The following is a 22661-nucleotide window of genomic DNA, read 5'->3' on the forward strand; positions in this document are numbered from 1 at the left end:
TGTATATAATGACGGAATGCTCATGTCTCTGCCCTAACAATGGGAGTTGTCCCAAAGGCTGGAAGGCAGGTGGAAAACTTCGCATAGAAATGCATTGTGCTTATTTTGGACAGATTTGGGGGAGTGAAACCTCTCTCTTTGCCTCTTCCTCTCTTTTGCAAAAGAGACATGTTAGAATGCCTGACTGAAATATGGAACAAATACAAAAAAAATTGAAAGGTGTTAGAACTGTTATGATAAAATGCGGTACATGATTGTTTGGTTGTGGGACACGGGACGAAGCGTTAAAATTCGGGACTCTACCACACATTCCGGGACATGTAATCACCCTAATCACAGCGGCCCCTCAAGGATTCATTGGCTCACTGGTGATTTATGTGCACATCTTTCCCAGTGTCACCTCATGCACTTAATGCAGCAGGCAGAAAATGAACGCCTGAGCAGCGCTTCTTTCTTTCTAGTCCTGTCAGCGGATGTTCTCTTCTGCACTGTTGAACCAATCCAGTAAATGTGGAGGAGGAGTTAAGATAGAGTGTTGCCTTGTTAACGTCCAAAAGGGGAAGTCACGTCACAGGCTCTCTTTCCATTTCCCCTGAAAACCGGATGCATCCGAGCCTCAATACGAGACACTCTGCGTCACTCTTTTGATCCCATGTCACTGTGACATCAGAAAGGCACCCAAGGTTAAGCTCTCCTCACGGATAATGATGTATACTATTATCAGTAGGCCTCCTATCGAGATTTACGACTATTAATCAACAGACACAAACAGAATTTTGTCCTTTCCACTGAATTGTCTCACAAGGGCCTGCATAAACGGATATATTCTTTTAGAATACTGTAGTAAATGACCAAAGAGCAGTAGAATATTGTTTATTGGAATGACTTTATCATTGCTATGGTGTGTTATTGATACTACAGTATGTATTGTTGTTGACTGTTGACTGCTATTAAAATAAAGGTAAAGTAATATGAATACCGTTGTGTTTCACGCCGACAGACCCCAACGCCGCCGCCAACCAGGCCTACTCTGAGGAGAGGGTAAACCATGAGGCCCAGGAGCTGGAGAAACGCCTTAGCATGCTGTCTCACCAGAGCAGCACAGGTGCGTTACCTCACCGTTCAGTCTATTCCAGCCATTAGAATGAACCTGTCCTTCAATGCAAAACCATCACAGTCATTGCGCTGTCCTGAAAGTACTCTATCTTGAAAACTTGACTGCTGACATGCACCCTTTTTGGAGGGATTGTATTAACAATGGGCCAATGAACATACTACTACAATATAGTTTATGAGTGAAAAAAAGGGACACCAGCATCCACTGCTCACCATTCATCTTCCTTCAACAATTTATGGAACATGTATTAGAGTTAGTATTCTCCATGACTAATCCATGGGAAATGATACATTGTCCAGTAATGGTGTATTCTCCATGACTAATCCATGGGAAATGATACATTGCCCAGTAATGGTGTATTCTCCATGACTAATCCATGGGAAATGATACATTGCCCAGTAATGGTGCTTGTTGCATTATCGTAACTTTCTAAAAGCAAGTTTCTATAGCGTCATGTATAAATGTGTCTTATGTTGTTGATTTACTGTGAGTATTGTGACTGTGACTATCAGTCAGACAAGTGAGGAGACCTATTTTGGATAATCTGATGTTATGCTTTATTGATGTGCTTGTGTAGATAAGGTGTATAAGTAATAGTTTTGTTTTTGTAGAATAAATAATCTGTTTTCTTATGTGGTTTTGGAAGCCTCCTCCACGTATGGTCTGTCTGTGGCGGGAGACGACCGCAGCATATCAGGCTCCTCTGACACCTCCGACACCAGCCAATCAGACTCCAGCATCGGCAGCCGGCTGGCCATTTGGACTGAGCCCGTCACAACAAGCTCTGCCCCCACAGAGACCATCATTGGCCAGTCTGGGCCCAAGGTGGCCTTACAGGCCGATGATAAACTGTCCGTCATCCAGGTGGGTGGAGCTCGTGCAGTAGCCAAGCCCCCTCGGTCCCGGCAGCTGCAGGAGATTGGTCGACAGAGCTCATCCGACAGCGGCATCGCCACAGGAAGCCACTCCTCCTACTCTGGGAGTTTCTCCTCCTATGCAGGTAGCCTGGACATTGGTTCTGGGGGGGATGACTTTGGCTCCCTGCTCAGCCTGCCCCCTCACCTGGACCTGGCCCCCTGTACCTGCCCCCCAGCCCCAGGACAGGAGTACCAGGTACCCACGTCACTGAGATACCTCTACGACACCCCCCGGAATCTACTGCAGGGGGGAACAGGAGGGGCCAGGGGGCATCAGACCTCCACAACATCTAAGGACCAGGCGGGTAGTTCACCCCAATCACACCCATCATGTAAGTCAGTACAGAGGGAAAAAGAGGGTCCTCTCGGGGGTCGCTCGGACACTGTTGCCAGGCGCTCGATGGCTGATCTCTTACAGGGCCACTCAGAGGAGAGTAAGAGCGGGGTGGCGCCCTCTAGCGACAGTCAACATCCAGACTCCTATCAGATATGCAGCAGTTCCCAAGCCACTGCCTCCAAAACCCTCCTAACCATCTGCGCCACCTGTGGAGGATTCAAGGTACAGACAGCTGGGGTTATTGTATTTCCTTAATTCCTTCCAAGCTAGCACATAACATTCTGAGAACCATATGTTTCTTAGAGCTTGGTGAGAGGTTGGTTGTCCTATTGTTATTTTGCATACAAACTTGTACAGTACTTTAGCATAACGTTTTCTTCAGGTTTCCTTATGGTTCTATTTAAATTAATGTTCTCAGAACATTAAGAAATCATACCAATAGAACATTTGTAACATTCAAAAATGATTATTATTATAAAAACATATACATTCCGTTCTCAGCGTCAACAAAACTCTCTTTATCCTCTGTCTCGTTAAGTGTGTTCAGCTGTGTTGGCTGCACCCACTAATTGGCCACACCTGATCATAATGAGTGCTTGTTTTCTTTGAAATGTGGTCAGTTTGAAAAGACTAAAATGAACAGCTTTGTATGAGTAATAAACATGGCATGCTAGCTCCATCCTGGTGGGGCAGTGGATTATTGCCATAGATAGAGAACAGAAGATCATAGGTTAGAGTCTCACTGACCCCCATGCCACAATAAAAATAAATGTGTTTGAATGAATAAACACATTTATTTCCATATGTTCTGTGCATGCAGTTCAGTTAAGCTAGCAGTCTTATTAAAATATTTTCTCATAATGTCATTTAATTACATTCAAATAACTTATAATTTATATTCCCAGAATCTTAATAAAACCTCTCAGGAAAACTTTCAGGGAATCATAGTAAAACATTCTCAGAATCTCCCTGCAACCACAAAATTAACGGTCCCAGAAAAGGCGACAGTTTTACTTCCGTTCTCAAAATAACTTTCCGTTTTACTGGTCAGAAATCGTACAGCTTCGTTCCCAGAACCAACGAGAAAACAAAAATGTACGTTCCCACAACTTCCAAGGAACCAAATGTGCTAGCTTGGTTGTGTGTCCTCTCTCCTGACTTTCTTCTCAAAACTTATTGGAGTGGAGGAACTTTTGATCCTCTCCAATGCGTTTTGTGAAGGAGGCGAGGAGAGTAGACACGATGAATTAAGGAAATACAATTGAGATGCTGCCCTGGTTACTTTTATTACTCTATGGTTGAAAAGTGTACCCTTTGTTTATTTTCATCCAATTTACTGTATTCCACTGGTTCATCTCACATCATGAGATGAACATCATCAAATACAGTTTGGGCCAAAATGTTATATTTCTTCAGAATTGCTTTGTATGTCTCATGAGTACCAACTACCAAAGTACAAAAATACTGTCAGCAGCTTTCGATTAGACTTCATCATTAAGATTCACAAACAAAGCAGTCTTTGACAGAATAATTTATGGCAATTGCTTCCTTTTTAGTTTGTATCTGAATTTTTGCATTAAAAAACATAGCTCCCTCCCACTCTCATATACTGTAGCATGTCCATCCAACTCCAACTCAGTCCTTTCTGCAGCTCTGCTCCTCTTGTATAACAAGTCTTTATAACAGCTTGTATGACTGCGAGTAAGGCTTAGTCATCTTGGTATCACCTGTTGCCGGCTATAGCTGTCAATATGGCCTTTACTGTGAAATCTCACAGCAATTGGTGTTGGAACATTAACATTCTTGCTGCCTGTCTGTCTGGCAAGGTGTGCACTCTACTAGCCATTTGAGGTTCTAGCTCTCCTTTCACTCAAAAAGGTCTGGACATGCTTCTCTGTGCGTAGATGTTGTTCTTATAGTCTCTCAAACACTCCCATCTCTGTAAGAAGTGTCTTCATAAGAGCCTCTGTGTCACCATAATTACGGCTCTTCTAATTGGGCCTCCATTTTGGGATTGTAATATCAGTCTGGGTTGTCTTGGGCTTTTCCAACGGATACTCTTCTTCTCTCTCTTTGAGGTCATCCAAGTGCAAGAAATTGATTTTAACTTCTTCTCGTTGCAAACTTTTTCTTCCCCTGTCTTTGCTTGTTATGGAAACTAGAAAGGATAGCCCTTCCGTTTGATCTTTGAAGATGAATCTCATTCACAAGTGATTTACAACATAAAGCCTCATACTCATATACTTTGAAAGAGGACATATTCATACAGAGTATGACATGTGATTAGATCCCAATTTATTCCTAAAAAATTCTCTGTGGAATAAAATATCAGATTATAGTCATTGATCTTTTTTTTGTCATCCAATATATACCTCTTTTGTTAAGCGTTGCTTTTGATTATATTAAAAAGACATCCAAATCAATGAATAAAATGTCAGACTTTCAAGCATAAAACAAAGTGCTTTTCTTTGGTCAAAGTGGGTCTTTTTTACTCTCTGATGAAACCACTTCAATTGATGTTTATGTTTTTTTTACTACCCCGTATATGAGTGACTTTCTATTGATTGTTTAAATGCACCATCTGCTGGTGGTGCATTTAGACATGAATCATCCAAAATTGGTTGGAGAGACAGATTTATCAAGGTTAATTTCTGATGATCTTTGAAGAAAACAAAAATGTAATTCCTGTTGTTTCCTCTGACTTTTCTTAAGTCTAGCCTTCAGTCTCTTTGAAAGATATTTCCCGAGAGTGATGTAAAGCTCCAGCCTTACAGTGCAACAATTCCTCTGTTAGTTGCCTAGCACCAGTCCTATGGGATAAAGCATTGTGTGGGTGGACATCTATCAACACAGTTGTAATACTCAACCTCAGTTATCAGCTAGGAAAACAAAGACCCTTAAGGGCCCAAGGGTTCCAATAACTCATTGTAACTCTATGTGAACAAGCCATAGCAGCTCTCATGTTTTTACCAATACACAATGCCCTAGTAGTATTCATTGAAAGACTCTGGCACAAAAATAATATTGTGAAAGGAACTGTACCTGCTGACACTGGTTCATCTAGTTATTGAAGATGTTCTCTTTCCTCATCTTCTCACAGGGGACTCCACTCTCCTACACTGGGGGCTCAGCAATGCCAGCCGTACCAGGTAAGTCAGCTCCACTAGGTGTGTGTGCGCACCCGATGCCATGATTTCCCTTCAATATCCCTGTCCAAGCATGAATAGATTTTTCAGACCTGTGTTTACTTTGCAGCGTGTTTAGATAAGTAGTTTGTTCTTATGAATGAATCCAATGAATTATTAAACCGATGTGCAGATTTCCTAACCTGTATAACTAGAAAGGAGATGCGTTAAGCTCCAAGGACATAACCTATGGACTGAGGATTGGCAATTTTGCCTCAGAACCTCCCATTTTGAAAATCCAGCAGGTGAAAGTATTGATAAGTGCCCGTGCAGACCCAACAGCAGCTCCTCAGAATATATCAAGGTTGACGCACTGAGGAAAACTACAGAGACCACGTCCGCACCTGCCTCAGTGACCAATAACAGCTCTGAGAAGCTAAAGATGAGGAATGAGGGATCAGCACCTCTACAGAAGAAAGGCAAGGGGAAATTAGCTGACCTCTTAGCAGACCTATTAGGCATAGGCACAGACCTATTAGGCACATCCGGAGAGCCAGGTACAAAGACAAACGACCTGAATCTTTATGAATCAATGGCTTCTGCTTTGGGACGTGAGCTTAGATCCCAACAACCTGTTATCAACTGTGAACTTTTGTGTGATCTCAACTCAGCAAGACAAGGGGACAAAGGGACTATCATTTACGAAAACTGCTTCAAGTGCAAGAAAGGGGAGGAATGCCACCCGCCTCCTTGGGGGACACCAGCATTTCCCCGGAACAGCTTTGTCCTACAGGTTGGTCAAATGCACCACAGTGGTGTATGTTTTGGACAGCCACTATCCTCTGAGCCCTTGAAGAACAGTGTGGACTGTGAAAATACATCTAATGAAGAGCAGCCTATTGAAGTGCAACTGCTGGACCCTACACTCCAAGATGGAGACCTTCCATGTGTGGAGGTGAAAGATCATTCAGTATCGGTTGAAGGTAAGAGAACGCCCACTACTGATTTATTCTTCTCCTCTCTTCATGGAATGAACTTCATGCTAACAAACAAAGTCAGCCTCTTCCTTCCTGGCTTCCTCCCTCCTTCCTTCCTTCTCATCTGCGCCCCTAAAATTGTTTCTTTAATGTTTTCCTCCCTGTTCTTTTCTTTGACTTTAATTTAAAAAATATCCTTTCGTCTTTGTTTCCTCTGTATTTTTTGGGGGGACTATTTCTCCTCCCTCTGCAAGCTGGTGATGCCTCTATGTTCTCTTCATGCTGTGTTCATTTTATGATTGAGCTGCTTTGAAGGTTTGGATAGATGCAGAGAAGCTCAACCAGCTGCTGCAATATGAAACAAAATGTGACTAGATACAATGGCATTTTACATGACTGTGAAGGTACACAAGAAAATTACAAACTGAAATATTTGTTCAGCATGACCCCAGATTGTATAGCATCGCTCTGACAGTTATTTAGACTATGTGGTTTTGTGGAGGTTTCCATTTGTACTGGAAATGACATCAGGGCCACTGTGTTGGCTGCTGTGCTCGTAACAAAGCCATCCCCATGAGTAATACAGCACTTATCCCAACCACACTAGGGAGCTCTAGACAACGTCAACAATGTAATGCTATATCCTGTCCTCTGACATGTTGCGGTCTTGTACAACGGTGATTAATCTGTCCCTTGCAATCGTCTTCCAAGTCGTTTCCCATCCTTGGATCAAACAGGTTATGTGTGTTTGGGGACCGAGAGACGCCGCTTCGACTGCATTAGTTCACAGCATGTAGTAGACGAAAAGGAGAACATGACATAGGGATCTTATCCTCACCGGCTGTACTGCAGTGTAATAGGACTCTGTTGTATTGTTGCACATCTCAATCGCACTTTATTTTCCTCTTTCCACCAGACAAGAAGCAGAAGAGTAAGGAGGAGAGGCACAAAGTCGAGTATGAGATCATGGAGAGCCGGGCGTTGGAAAAGAGTTCAGAGGTGGAGCATCAGGAAGTGGGATTACTCAATCCTCTTAAGATCATCACACTCACCTGTTTCAATTGTTTTCTTACTATGGTCCAAACTTATAATTATATACCTGTGAGGCCAATGTCTGTGAAAGAAAGAGGAATACTTTAAAGGGTGTACACTGCAGTATGGAAGTCAAATCAAATCAAATCAAATTTATTTATATAGCCCTTCGTACATCAGCTGATATCTCAAAGTGCTGTACAGAAACCCAGCCTAAAACCCCAAACAGCAAGCAATGCAGGTGTAGAAGCACGGTGGCTAGGAAAAACTCCCTAGAAAGGCCCAAACCTAGGAACAAACCTAGAGAGGAACCAGGTAGTTCTGGGGGTAGTCCTGGGGCATGGTCCTAGGGCTCAGGTCCTCAGAGAGAGAGAGAGAGAGAGAGAGAGAGAGAGAGAGAGAGAGAGAGAGAGAGAGAGAATTAGAGAACGCACACTTAGATTCACACAGGACACCGAATAGGACAGGAGAGGTACTCCAGATACTCCAGTCCTTTATAACAGCTACACGCAAGATATGACAGGGCTGTTTATACTGCTTTTATAATTGTCCCATACATTTAGTATATGCCATTTCCTTGTGAGACTGGCATTTAACATGAGTGGAACAAAAATTGGCAAATGTCAACAATGTTCATTTAATGTCAGCAATGCTCAGACAATAATGCTCTTAAATAAGTTACAGTTATTTTTGTGAGGACTGTGGAAGTCAGTGTAACATAGTGTTATGGAACTGTAGGGTAGAACAGACAGAACACATTGTGTGAGAGTGTTACCTCAGTCACATCCTCAGTCATACAGAGGGCAATGAGGCTGCACCTTTCCACCATGTTTTCACACCAGAGACTAGCAAAACCTCCGGAACACTTGACTCAGTTGGAAAGGCATGAATAAGCTTCAATAAGGACAAGAGACACTTCAGGCTACATGATTTTTTTCAACTTAAGTAGACAAGTCTGTGAGGTTTCAGTACACTCAAATTAGTCAAGTCTAAATCTAACTCGAGTGCCTCCAGTGAACTGTTAAATAGAGATTAGCATTTGTCTGCGGTTTAATTTTGTTTTACTCAACTTGGACTGAAATCTTTGTAATTAATTCAAGCCTCAGGCTTGATCTTAGTTAGATGTAGCCTAAGCTACCACTTAGAAACCAGCATCTTATTTACTGTGTACTGTGTCTTTCAGCCAGAAGAGAAAAGCAAGTACGAGCTGATGGGCAGTTGTGGACAACAACGGTTCCTTCATGAGACTGAAGGTGAGTGCGTTTTATGTTCCAGTGTAGAGGACTGTGCAGGACTGATTTCTTCATCCCACTCCTGTCCACTCTCACAGGTTTTTATACTGGACGTGCCCACTCTGCAAAAATATCCTAAGAAATAGACAAAATTACCAGCGATTCTCACGTTGCCCATTATATGAGGCTATCAGTATTACTGGGCTATATCTGCCAATATGCTAGACGTAGTTTGAAGAGAGCTGAGTTGGAGAGAGAGCCAACACTTTCTCTTGAGCTGCGTTTTACATATATCCTTTTTTGGAACGGGGCGATATTCAGACGGAGACAAATATGGGTGATCAATATTTATTTCCTGGCAATGTAGTAAACTGTAGCCTAATCATATTTAGGAAGTACATTTCCTTGGAAAGATACCTGTCCAGTGCCTACTCTTATTTAATTTAAGAGTCTATTGACTCACCCGTGCACACCTGTCAATCTAAGTAACATAATAAAATATTCCCCATCAAAATCTGTCAGTTTAAGATAGAGATATCAGGTTTTTTGCATTGGGCTGCGTCTCAATCCACCACATCTGCCTATGTCCTTCCGCATCTGCGGTGGGAGGTGGCCGAGATACAGCTGTCAGACCGGTCTCCTCGCGATAACGTCTGTAGCGTCCAAACGGTTTGGCCTAGACTCTATGGAAAGGGGAGACGGAACATGATGGCGTTCTCCGTTTTGCTGCTCTATGACCCCCACAAGTGTCACAGGACTCATCTGAAGTCGGTAATGCTGATGTGCCAACTTTTGTCTGTAGGATCTGAAACGTTTGAGCTACAAACTAATATGACTTCACTATGGGGAGACTCTCATGAACACGATGATGTTCTCCGAACGGTTATCCTTTCAGTTGAGTGTACTAGCACTTTGCCTGTCTACCGGAAGTTGATGCTGTTGCTATGCAACCTCTTGCTAGTTTGTTAGCATAACAAATGACTAGCTAGACATTTTATGATTTCTGGTGTGTTCTTGAATTCAATTTGAAGTGCCAAAGTGCGCTCTGGGCGTTCCTAAATCCAGAGCATTGTTAGATTGTCCATTCGTAAATTCAGAGTGTTTAGCTTTCAGAGCGCGTCACTGGACGCTCTGGCAGAAGAGTAGGGTTGATCCGTGCGTTCTGACCTCACAACGGCAGTCAAGCACCCAAGCTAACTGGCTAACGTTATCTAGTTTGCTAGCTATTTCCAGACACAAATGAGAAAACACCTCACTCTGACCATTTTACTTGCCCTAGCAGAGCTGGTTAGGCTGTCTTCATGTTATCCAAAACATTGGTGACTGTAACGGTGCTGCTGGCAACAATTTAATTACGATTTTTTTGCTAATGTTTACTGACACCGGCCATATATTCAATGGGTGTTGAGCATTCATAAATTCATCAGTTATTCTGCACTCTGGCACACTAAGAGGAGAGTGCTCTGAAATCGGAGTAGCTAGACATAATTGACAATGTCCATTGAGAGCGCACAACGACTACCGCTTAGTTAAGAACGACGTGAATAATCAAGTCAATAACTGTTGAATAGTTAGTTCGATTTTAGTTAATATACTGCCTGGCAAGTTCGATGTATTAGTAGCAAACTAACGTTAGGTAACTAGCTAACATACAGGTACATACTGCTGCAACGCTATGCGGTTCATAAGGACAGCATAGCTAACAAATTGTCAGCCAACATAACGTGCAACGTAACTTATTTGCTTTATTACTTTCCTCAAAATTTTCCTAACATTTGTAATGAATTTGTGTCCGGTCTCGTCGGACTTCGTATGCATATTTTCCTCCACTTTCTTCAAAACTGAAAACGGTGTGAAGAACTGCATGATGGGCCCTAAAAGCATGGAAATAGTGTCTACTGCTTCTATACTTCATATTTTGACGTGTTTAGTACGACATCCGGGAACTTTTGGCATACTAACTATATCCATACTATGACTAATTATCATACTACAGTTGTGGCCAAAAGTTTTGAGAATGACACAAATATTAATTTTCACAAAGTCTGCTGCCTCAGTTTGTATGATGGCAATTTGCATATACTCCAGAATGTTATGAATAGTGACCAGATGAATTGCAATTAATTGCAAAGTCCCTCTTTGCTATGCAAATTAACTGAATCCCCCAAAAAACATTTCCACTGCATTTTAGCCCTGCCACAAAAGGACCAGCTGACATTATGTCAGTGATTCTCTCGTTAACACAGGTGTGAGTGTTGACGAGGACAAGGCTGGAGATCACTCTGTCATGCTGATTGAGTTCGAATAACAGACTGGAAGCTTCAAAATGAGGGTGGTGCTTGGAATCATTGTTCTTCCTCTGTCAAACATGGTTACCTGCAAGGAAACACGTGCCATCATCATTGCTTTGCACAAAAAAGGGCTTCACAGGCAGGGATATTGCTGCCAGTAAGATTGCAGCTAAATCAACCATTTATCGGATCATCAAGAACTTCAAGGAGAGCGGTTCAACTGTTGTGAAGAAGGTTTCAAGGCGCCCAAGAAAGTCCAGCAAGCGCTAGGACCGTCTCCTAAAGTTGATTCAGCTGCGGGATCAGGGCACCACCAGTACAGAGCTTGCTCAGGAATGGCAGCAGGCAGGTGTGAGTGCATCTGCACGCACAGTGAGGGGAAGACTTTTGGAAGATGGCCTGGTGTATATATATATATATATATATATATATATATATAAGATACCTAAAGGGGTCCTACAATTTCAAATCAAATAGCTAAATGATCCATTGTATGACCATCTTAAAACAATTCCATGTTAGCGTAGCACCCCCCCACATGCATGCCCAACTAGGAGAGGAGAGGTAAGCTACTGAACTTGATGCAGCACGAATGATGAGAGCAAACACTTGCACTTTCTCTTGACCTACGTATTGCATATAGGATGTAGCCCACCTTATAGCAGTGGGACAATTTGCAAGCAGTGACATATAAATAGGTTATCAATATTTATTGAAAAGGAAAGGGCTAAGTTCTGCGCGCATTGCGCCTTTTCCTTTTCATTGATGATAACATGTTTGATTGCAGCTCAAATCACGTTGGTTAAGTGCCCTTCACTTCTTTCCATTACCAATATTTATTTACAGACACTGTGGTAAACAATAGCCTAATCATATTTAAGATAATTTCTTTGGAAAGCCCAAATGCCACGTGATTCTCCACCCATTGAATTGGCAGCCTAGGCGTACTCTATTTCATTGAGACCTCTTCTCAAGCACTCGAGCAGTACAGTTATTGACAGCTACGTTCACACAGCACACGCGAGTTGTCCTGAGCTAAAAAAAAAGTGCCCGTCAATCTACTTGCCGAGTTTATTTATTTTAGGGAAAGGGATTTTTCAAAAGTTAAAGCTTCAATAGTGAACATACTATTAATATGGTGGCTACTGTGGATAGTCCGCAAAAAGAAAGCCACAAAAATACACGTTGGCATTTGTCTTGGCTAGCCTACTGTAGCCAGGTCGATATCTACTGTATTTTGGAACGCAATTGTTTTTAATTAAGGGGGAGAGTCTTATTTTGAGATATTCCTTTTTGGAAAAAAATATGTACAAAAATGTAATTCTAAAAAATAGAGTAATGACTTACATTGCTAAATTATATTAAACTGATGTTTAATACATATCATAATAACCAAATATAGCCTGTTAACTGTTGAATATAGAGAGAAAGCATGCCAAGCTATAGGCTCTGCATGACTCCAATGCATTTAAAAACTACACCATGTCCAGGCCAGTAGAAATGTTGTTTGGGCCAGTAGCTTTTTGACCAACGGCTTGCAGATACCATAGACTCCCAGTAATTGTGATAACTACTTAACTTCATACTGCACACAGAGAAGTAGATAAATGGTAGATACATGGTCTTTATTGCCAAAATCCCGAAGTATCCCTTGAATGTTGGACCATGTCATAGCCTACAAATAGGACCCATTTGGGACCTGTTTTGCCTGACCAGGTCATGAGATCTGGAAAAAGTCCAGGCCCCAGAAAATAAAATACATTTTGACACACCACTTTTGAACCTGTGGTGCCACCTCTGTTGAAACCACACTTGATCTTGCACACCCAACTAGTAGAAGAGAGGCTACTGAACTTGAAGCAGGGATTGCTGAGAGCGTGTGAATAATGCGCCAGAGGTGCTTTCAATACAATTAGTAGGCCTAGGCTAACTCATAGAAAGCAGAACGATGTAGATGTCTGTTTCCAAATAACCTACGAAATAAATACATTTTTTCATCTCAAATTGTCAAATAATCCAGTCTGTCATTGATGTTACAGTTATTTGTGGTCTTTGTTTTGTCTGAATGCTGAGTCAATCAAAACATCTTCAAAGATTGCCCTTAAATAGCCTAGACCATGACAGTTCTCAGTTCTCAGCTGTCTGTCTCAACTGAATTTCACCTTGCCCTTTCTGTGCTCTTCCTGTGCTCTCTCTCCATTAAAGTGGATCATTTTGATGAGTCATCTATCTTGAATCAACATATCCCCTCCATCACCTGTTACTCTGTGTGCATGACCGTGTGGAATGGCAGACAGACAGCACCCTGGTGGATTTATACAGAAATCAGATGCAGGGGTCAGAGAGGGCAATGGTGAAGTCTCAGAAGCGGGTGACGAGGTACAGACAGGTCTGCGACACCTGGCGTGCTCTGTGAAATTGAGCCAAGCTAATGGACTAGCGCCTGACAGGTAAAACTTCATTTGAAGAGGTGTACACAACTTCTGTAGAACATCTAAGCATGAGAAGAGCATGCTATTCACCTGTTATTTGTTTGGGGTGGAGATGTGGTGGAGTTGTGTCTACACTGTATTCTGACTTAATTCCCTCAGAATTCCACACATTTTATACACTTCAGGGTCCTATTGGATCCAGACTTGGTGCATCGGTACCGCTTGCTGTGCAGTAGCAGAGAAAACAGTATGACTTGGGCGGCTGGAGTCGACAAACATTTTCTCAGCACCCCACCACTAAACCTCTTCCCTCGGCCACGTTCCTCTGACACTGCCTGGTATAGAGTTCCTGGATGGCAGGGAGCGAGCTTGGCCCCAGTTATCTACTGGGCCGTACGCACTAACCTCTGTAGCGCCTTGCAGTCGGATGCCAAGCAGTTGCCATACCTAGCGGTGATGCAGCCAGTTGTCATGACATTGCCCTCTTTGGGTACAGCGAGCACCATCCCCCTCTCTCTGCACCATCCCCCCCCCCTCTCTCTCGCCTACACCCAGGCTGCTGTTAGGCAGGTCATAAATTCCTGGAGGAGATTCTTCCTCTTGACCAGACAGTATAGAGAGAGAGTGAGTTTTCATAGAGAGAACAAAGGAATTTCTTCCACCTCACAGAACTTGAGAACTGAACAATATTCATGTTCTGGAGAATGTATAAAAGGTCGGTGAAGTAGCCAGCTACGAACTGGTCCGTTTGGTACAATTTTGTGAAACTCATGAGAGACAATACAGCTACATTACCATAACCCTGTTTATACAAGAGTCTCTGTTGTCGGGCTTGCATCTAATTGTTGTATGGGATGAATGAGTAAAGATGAAACTATTTGTGGAATTATGTAATGTGATTTTAGACAGTTTAATGAAGGAAACTACAATGCCCTTTGAAGTTTAACTAAGTCATGGGCCCGCCCCTTTCTGCTCTTCCAAATATAAACGCCACCTTGGGAATTTATCTTCAGACCATGCTTCTCTCAATTACGAGAGGGCTAAGGTTTGAGCCCATTGCTGAATTCTTAACCATACCACGTGTTTAACTCGGAGACTATCTAACCTACAGAATAAGAACACTTCTTTGATAATAATTTCTAGTCTGAAGTTAGGAATTCGGCATCATTGAATGCGAAGACCGACAACCGCCGAAACATTGCTGAATGTTACTCTGAACTATCCATTCTAACCACGGCAGAGAGAGAGAGAGAGGGCAGACAAACTCTCCAACAGAAACAAACGTTCAAACAGAGATCACGGCGACACACTGAAATATATATATATTGATTGCAATTATTCCCGAATGAGTGAGTGTTCATGTGCAAAGGATTAGCATTTCAATTGTTATAATTATCACTCTGTAGTGACTTTTATCTCAGTCGACCCCCACTTCCCTTTTGTCAACCAAGCCGCGATACCGGTTTATCCCACTAGGGAAACTCTGCTATCATTTCCTTGTTTCCACATCTACTCTTTGTTTGTGTGCATTTCTGTGATTATTTAGTTAGTAAATAAATGATTTAAGACAATTGATGTATGGATGACTCATAGTGAAAACTGGGTTCGTGGAGGTAACCAACAATTTACGATGTTTGGAATGAGACTAACGTGAGGTAAAGCATAATTGATTAATCGGAAGACAAATTCATCAGATTTAAAAATATTTGAAAGCTATATTAGAAAAATTATAACTTTGTAATCTTAATATTTTCCTTGGTGCCCCGACTACCTAGTTAATTACAGTTACATGATTAAGTTAGTTTAATCACCTAATTATAATTACAGAGAATTTTTGATAAAAATAAGTCTTCAGTTTAATGATGCCAAAGACACGACACAGTCTAGAAGCTCTCAATGGTGCAGCTGTAGAACTTTCTGAGGATCATCTGGCAATGGCGAATCTTTTCAAATCAAATGTTATTTATCACATGTGCCGAATACAAATAGTGTAGACCTTACCGTGAAAGGCTTACTTACAAGCCCTTAACCAACAATGCAGTTCAAGAAAAATAGCTATTATTTACTAAATTAACTCAAGTTAAATAATAAAATCAAATAAAAAAGTAACACAAGAAAATGACATAACAATAACGAGGCTATATACAGGGGTTACCGGTACCAATGTGCGGAGGTACAGGTTAGTCGAGGTAATTTGTAAAGTGACTATGCATAGATAATAAACAACGAATAGCAGCAGTGTAAAAACAAAGAGGTGGTGTCAATGTAAATAGTATGGTTGGCCATTGGATTAATTGTTCAGCAGTCTTATGGCTTGGGGGTAGAAGCTGTTAAGGAGCCTTTTGGTCCTAGACTTGGTGCGCCGGTACCTTGTTGTTGTGTGGTAGCAGAGAGAACAGTCAATGACTTGGGTGACTGGAGTCTTTGACCATTTTTTGGGCCTTCCTCTGACACGCCTAGTATATTGGACCTGGATGTCAGGAAGCTTGGCCCAAGGGATATACTGGGCCGTACACACACACTACCCTCTGTAGCGCCTTGCGATCAGATACCGAGCAGTTGCCACACCAGGCGGTGATGCAACCAGTCAGGATGCTCTTGATGGTGCAGCTGTAGAACTTTTTGAGGATCTGGGGACCCATGCCAAAACTTTTCAGTCTCCTGAAGGGGAAAAAGGTGTTGTTGTGCTCATTTCACAACTGTCTTGGTGTGTTTGGACCACGATAGTTCCTTAGTGATGTGGTCACCAAGGAACTTGAAACTCTCTTTAGCTTGCCTGGTAGGCTCGCGTCACTGGACAGCTCGCAGCTGGGTTTCCCTTTGTTGTCCGTGATAATATCACCTTTTCCACAGTGAAGTTTATGAAATGCTGACCATATAACTTTCAAGAATGACATTTGGAGACCCAAGTAATAGGCTTCTGTAGCCATGCTCAAATGACAGTAGAGCGCCAAACCTACCGATTTGATTTATTGATTTATTTACCGAGTTGATTTATGATTTCTAGAATGTTTTAATTATATGCCCTGAATTTTCACTGTATTTTTTTTTACAAAATGTATTTTGTGTTAAATTAGCCACTATCAGTAGCCAATGTTAGTTATACACCCACATACATTTATAGCTGTCACTTTAGTGGTACTTTCCATACATTTTGCATCATTGCATTACATAGTTAGTTTACCTTTCTTTCATCTGTCACGTTCGTGTGGATGTTCCTGAGGACCGCTAGCAATAGTGGATGAAATTAGGCTAACGTATTACAATTTGGCAAATCATTTAGGATGTAGCCAATTTGAATCAATATGGAACGTAGACCATTTGTAGCCATTTAAACCTGGAGCCTGGCGCATGGTTCACGACGACTGGACTGTTGTCATCACAGTTCCATGATTAGTGAGGATAATTAGGGTTGGTTTATAGCACTACTGCTCAGCCCCTATTGTACACTTTTCTCACCTTCCAATATTTAATCGATTGAACAATTACATTTGACAACTTTCAGGATGAATCCAACCACTATTTAGTTATTCACCAATATATTTTGTGCATTAGTCTGGAGAGAAAATTCAAATAAACTTTGAATGAAAAGGTACACCAAATTTGAAGGGATGGCTTTAGAAAATGTACAGAAACCCTATTGAATTAAAACTCTGTTGGCCAGCAAGTGAGAGGGTTTTCAGAGGTTGAATTAAATGTATTCAGTGCACGCAAAGAGAACTACGCTGAGAAGGAAAGGCATGCGTAAGAAAGGAGTGCATTTCCTCTATCTGAATCGGACCCCTAGAGTGCCTTACCTAGCATCTGTAAATGGCATTACAGAATGGACTATAATAGGTGAATGCACAGTAGTGCCTGTGTCAGGCTAGCTTTATGCGTCGAAGTATTGTACAGTACAGTGAGTCAGAACTTGTTTTGTTAACACACTGTACACTTCTCAGGCCTCTGTCTGCTTCCATGTCTGAGTGGCTCACCTCACCTGTGCCTTTGAAAATTGCTGAGAGATTCACTCTGGCTTTGTATTTATGTAACTCAGTAACTCATGTTGCATAATGAGCACACATTCTTGTGCTACAGCTGTGAGAAGAACACGCACACATGCGTACACAGGGGAGCACCGGTCACTTCCTGATACGTCACCGTAGTCCTTTACACACCTGTTCTAGAACTATCCTTACCGCTGTCACACATTGGCACCACATCCATCACTCACTCCACCGCTCATTTGCCTGCCGCACCTGGCTTTAGTTCCCACGCCACCTTCCCACCCTCCTCCTGTTGAAGCCATAACATTATTAATTAGTGCAAGAACTCCCTCTAGAACTCAGAACCCTCTTTAGGACAGGTCTTTGGTCATGACCACTGGGGACAGTGTTGTTAACCTTACGAAGGCATTAGCTGTCTAGCGACTGTACATTTTTATGCCCAACAACCTGTGCTGCACAATTCCTTGAGCTTCTCAAAACTGGCCACCTTTAGCTCCTTATTAAAAACAACCGTTCTTCTTAAAATTCACAGAACGTCTGTGACAACATAATCTTTCACATGGGCTCAATGAAACAAATCCTCACTGCCAGTGTCCCCAAACAAAAAGATAGCATAGAAGCACAGAGCCCCTGCTTACTGCATCGGCACCGACCATTGGCACTTTGTTCTAAAAGCTGGAGCAGTCGACTGTGCTGAGCTCCCGTCGCTAACCTTCGCTAGGGGTTACCTCCGTGACATCCACTTTCAAAGAGAATCCACAGAGCGGTGCTGCTTCACAAAGAGCCATCTGCCAAAATGGCCTCCCCCATGCTGGGCTAACTCTGTGTGAACGCTGTCTAAAGGGCCCCTGCACTAAGCTGTGGGCATGCCCACTGTTGTAATGGGCAGCCATTATGGCCTGTTGTGATTGTGAGGGCCGGTTAATGTGATCAATTAGGCATCAGACCTCACAGATGATGCCAAAGGACAGACCCGCAGAGACTCTGGCAGTCTCTAATGGCTTCGCAATGACTGTGGAGAAATATTGCCCTGTAACTGTTGGTGCGCAGCTGATTAGGGGGTCCATGTTGCCATTTTGAAGGATTTAAATGGAATGAAGGAAAGGAATCACTGTAGAAGTATCTTTGTCCGAGCCAGAATAGCCCACAGGGCAGGAGCCTATTTACTGTTTCTGTAGCGTGAGGCAGCTTGATGCACAGGTACAGCCTGTGCATAGGAATCTAGTACTCTAACAGAATTGTATTTACTGTATTATTTCTCCGCACTATTTTCCTGCATAAAACAGTCAATTCATTGCACTGTCATTGCATAAAAATGACCCATCACCGCAGTACAAGAAGATGGCTCGCAATTTCAACCAATCGCTGCACATTTACCTCATAATGGTAAAATCAAGCAAGCCACACGTCAACAAACGTTTTCTCTCGTCAACGCATTTTCGTGAGAAATTGGATAAAAATCATTGCATATTGCCATGCAAAATGTCAGAAATGCAGCAGCAAAATCAAGCATTTTTGCCCGCAAATATATATTTAAAAAATCGGCCAAATCCTGGAGGGACTGGCATTAAGAATAATATAAAACCAGTCTGCACACCACCAAGGTGAATTGGTTAATCTTGACTCTTGGTTGACAGTGTTGGGGGATGGGTAATGTATTGATACTCGAGTGCCAAAACAGCACAAATGGACACGAAAAGGTCTAAGCCATCAGGTGCCCAGTTTAGGAAAAAGAGGAAAGAAGAAGAGGAGAAACGTACAAAAGATAAAGGTTTGCAGCTATGTCATCTCTTTATGAGTATAATATTATGCATGTAATAGGCTAGTATAACACTTATGTTTGTTAGCCTATGTTGCTAGGGCGACAATATTCTGTTTTCTGTCCAACTAGCTTACATAACATTGGATATAATTTAACACAGTTTCATCATGATAATGTGTGTAGCCTGCAGCAGAACGTTTACAACCTAACTAGCACATTATTGATTTGGTTAACTTTCATTGAGGTGACGGTAAAGGTTTTCTGTGATTGTATTGACTAGGTCCTGAGCTCAGTAAGGGGAATTTCCAATGTAGGCTAACTTAAAATACGTCTATATTATGCTGATATTTTCTATCTTTAGTGATATATTGAGCCTTACGGGGGTGTCTTATGCCTAGAATTAGCCAAGGAGGTTGTATGGTTCATTTGGTTCCTATTCTGAAAGTTTGATCAATTGTGCATAATGACATGTACATTTAATTGTGCAACAAATGTATTTAGGGTGTCAGACTCATATACTGTATTTCAATGCAAATTCAGAGGCACTTCTGAAATATTTTGGAGCACCCTCTGGCACTGGCCAGGATGAGGAGGCATCACTACCTCCTCAGCCACACAGGCCTCTTCAGAAATTATCTCAGAGCCTCAAGATGAGGAGCCATCCACCTCCTCAGCCACACAGGTGTCTTCACAAATGTTGTCTGAGACTGAGGATACAGACCCATTTGCTTCCACTTCTCCCCAACAGGATTCTGCAGGATTCTACAGGTGTGTGTGTGGGTATACGTACATGTGTTTATGTGTGCATCCCTCCATAACATAAACAAAATAAATAATTTCCCTTTGCCAAGTTTTAAGTTTCCATTTTGTAGGTAACAATGATGATTTTATTATTACTGGGTGTGTATGTGGGATGTTCCACCACTATAAATTCTGTGAATAACGTGTGTAAACGAATGCCCATTAGAAATGCTTATAGCAGCATCCCCACAAAATCCTGTCTACAGACCCTGCTGCTGAGGATGAACAACTGTCTACAGACCCTGCTGCTGAGGATGAACCACTGTCTACAGACCCTGCTGCTGAGGATGAACCACTGTCTACAGACCCTGCTGACTGAGGATGAACCACTGTCTACAGACCCTGCTGACCGAGGATGAACCACTGTCTACAGACCCTGCTGCTGAGGATGAACAACTGTCTACAGACCCTGCTACTGAGGATGAACCACTGTTTACAGACCCTGCTGCTGAGGATGAACCACTGTCTACAGACCCTGCTGCTGAAGATGAACCACTGTCTACAGACCCTGCTACTGAGGATAAACCACTGTCTACAGACCCTGCTACTGAGGATGAACCACTGTCTACAGACCCTGCTGCTGAGGATGAACCACTGTCTACAGACCCTGCTGCTGAGGATGAACCACTGTCTACAGACCCTGCTACTGAGGATGAACCACTGTCTACAGACCCTGCTGCTGAGGATGAACCACTGTCTACAGACCCTGCTACTGACTGGCCTTCAGTTCTCACTGACAGAATTTGGACACAACTAGTTTGCAGAGGACCAAGTGAGGTACCACCTAACTTTGTTTTCCCTAGGAATGAGAGTGATAGAATAAGTTGCCACCACCAGTATTTCAGGAAGACCTTGGTGAGTGTTGAAAAAATCCCTAGAAGTTGGTTGGTGTATTCTGAAAGAAACAACAGCCTCTTCTGCTTCTGCTGCAAACTCTTTTCTAGGAAGAAAATGTATTTGGAAACATGCAAGTTCTTTGCTGACTTCACACGACAGCAGTCCAGAACACCAAAACTGCATGAAAACATGGAAAGAACTGACAATGAGAATCAAAAAAGGGGAAACAATTGACAAGCACGAGATGGCACTTATGGAGGCTGAGAGGATGAGATGGAGAGAGGTGTTGACACATCTGACTGCTATTGTGCAGTCTCTGGCAATTAGAAATCTGGCACTAAGGGGACACACAGAAACACTGTACTCTCCATCAAATGGAAATATCCTCAAAGAGGTTGAACTGATGGCACAATTTGATCCAGTCATGAAAGAGAACCTTAACCGTGTCCAAAAAGGGACTTCAAGTCACACCACCTTGGCCACCAAATACAGAATGAACTCATTGATTTGTTGAGCAGCATTTCAATAATGGTGAGTGACATCAAGCTGGCAAAATTATTCTCTATCATTCTAGATTGCACCTCAGATGTCAGCCACACTGAACAGTTGTCAGTTGTGATTAGAATTGTGTCCCTGAAGGAGGAGCCCCAGATAAAGGAACGTTTTACGTGAGTTTTGGAGGCAGAGGAGTCCACGGGCCAACATTTGGCATCCCTGATTCTCAAAAGATTAGAGGAGCTAAAAATTTATTTTGAGGACTGCAGAGGACAGTCTTATGATAATGGGGCCAACGTGAGAGGCAAAAACAAAGGTGCCCAAGCCAGACTCCTGGAAATGAATCTGAGAGCTCTATATATTCCATGTGGGGCTCACACATTGAACCTGGTTGTGGCTGATGCTGCTAAAAGTTCTGTCGATGCCACAGGTTACTTTGGCATCTTACACAAACAGACACCTTGTTCTCAGCCTCCACACAACGATGGGCCATCTTGAAAAAAACATGTGGACATCACTTTGAAGATGTGGACTGAGACAAGGCGGGAGAGTAAAGTTTAGAGTGTTGAGCCACTGCGGTATCAGGCAGCAGCGGTGAGAGGCACTGATTGAGGTGAGGGATCAAACCAAAGATCCTGTGATAAAGATTGAGGCCCAGTCCTTGTCAGAGGAGGTGGGATTATACCACTTCAGCATCTACAGTGGTGTGGTATGACATCTTAAACCAGATCCAACATGTGAGCAAGCTGATGCCGTCTCCCAGTGTGCATGTGTATCTTCTCAGAAAGACAGAGAGAGGTCTCAGCAACTACAGGTCAACAGGCTTTATGACTGCACAAACGTCAGCCAAGGATATTTGCGAGGGAATGAATGTAGAGGCCGTTCTACAACAAAAAAGTTTGCGGTCCACAGAGAGGCACTTATCATACGAATCATTTGATGATGCCCTGAAGAATCTGGGGGTGACATTTTTCAAATTTGTTGTTGATGCTGCAACCTCAACCTGCAACCTTGGAAAATGTGGGAGAGAAGTTTGGAGTCCTGTCAACCTTCCAAAGTCTCTCAAATGAGGAGCTGACAGAACAGTGTGAGGCCCTTAGTATGACACTGCACTACAAAGAACACTCAGAATTGGATGGCAGAGAGCTTGCGCAGGAATTTAAGAACTTCCTGACTTGCCAGATGGCAGTTGTGCAATTTAGTTTGTGTGTTTCAGGTTATCTTCTTTATAAGTGTGTTATTATAGTTGTGTATTTGTGTGATATAGGATTTGTGCAATTTAGTTTTATTTGTGTTTTTTGTTAGCAATAGGGTAATAGT

General features: G+C 42.5%; 1 protein-coding gene across 2 annotated transcripts in view; it reads left to right on the plus strand.

Annotated features, from left to right (window-relative positions):
- The window catches only part of dok7b (docking protein 7b), a 45029-nt gene that overhangs the window by 16310 nt on the left and 6058 nt on the right, over positions 1-22661 (plus strand). Inside the window, exons 6-11 of one of the 2 annotated variants that reach the window (XM_024434810.2) lie at positions 1001-1105; positions 1764-2593; positions 5472-5520; positions 5799-6479; positions 7390-7472; positions 8689-8758. In XM_024434810.2, the coding sequence (XP_024290578.1) occupies positions 1001-1105; positions 1764-2593; positions 5472-5520; positions 5799-6479; positions 7390-7472; positions 8689-8758 (1818 nt within the window). The remainder of the gene's footprint in view (positions 1-1000; positions 1106-1763; positions 2594-5471; positions 5521-5798; positions 6480-7389; positions 7473-8688; positions 8759-22661) is intronic. The other variant, XM_024434811.2, reaches the window with a different exon arrangement.

The sequence above is a fragment of the Oncorhynchus tshawytscha genome, linkage group LG10 (genome assembly GCF_018296145.1).
Source record: "Oncorhynchus tshawytscha isolate Ot180627B linkage group LG10, Otsh_v2.0, whole genome shotgun sequence".
NCBI classification, from domain to species: domain Eukaryota; kingdom Metazoa; phylum Chordata; class Actinopteri; order Salmoniformes; family Salmonidae; genus Oncorhynchus; species Oncorhynchus tshawytscha.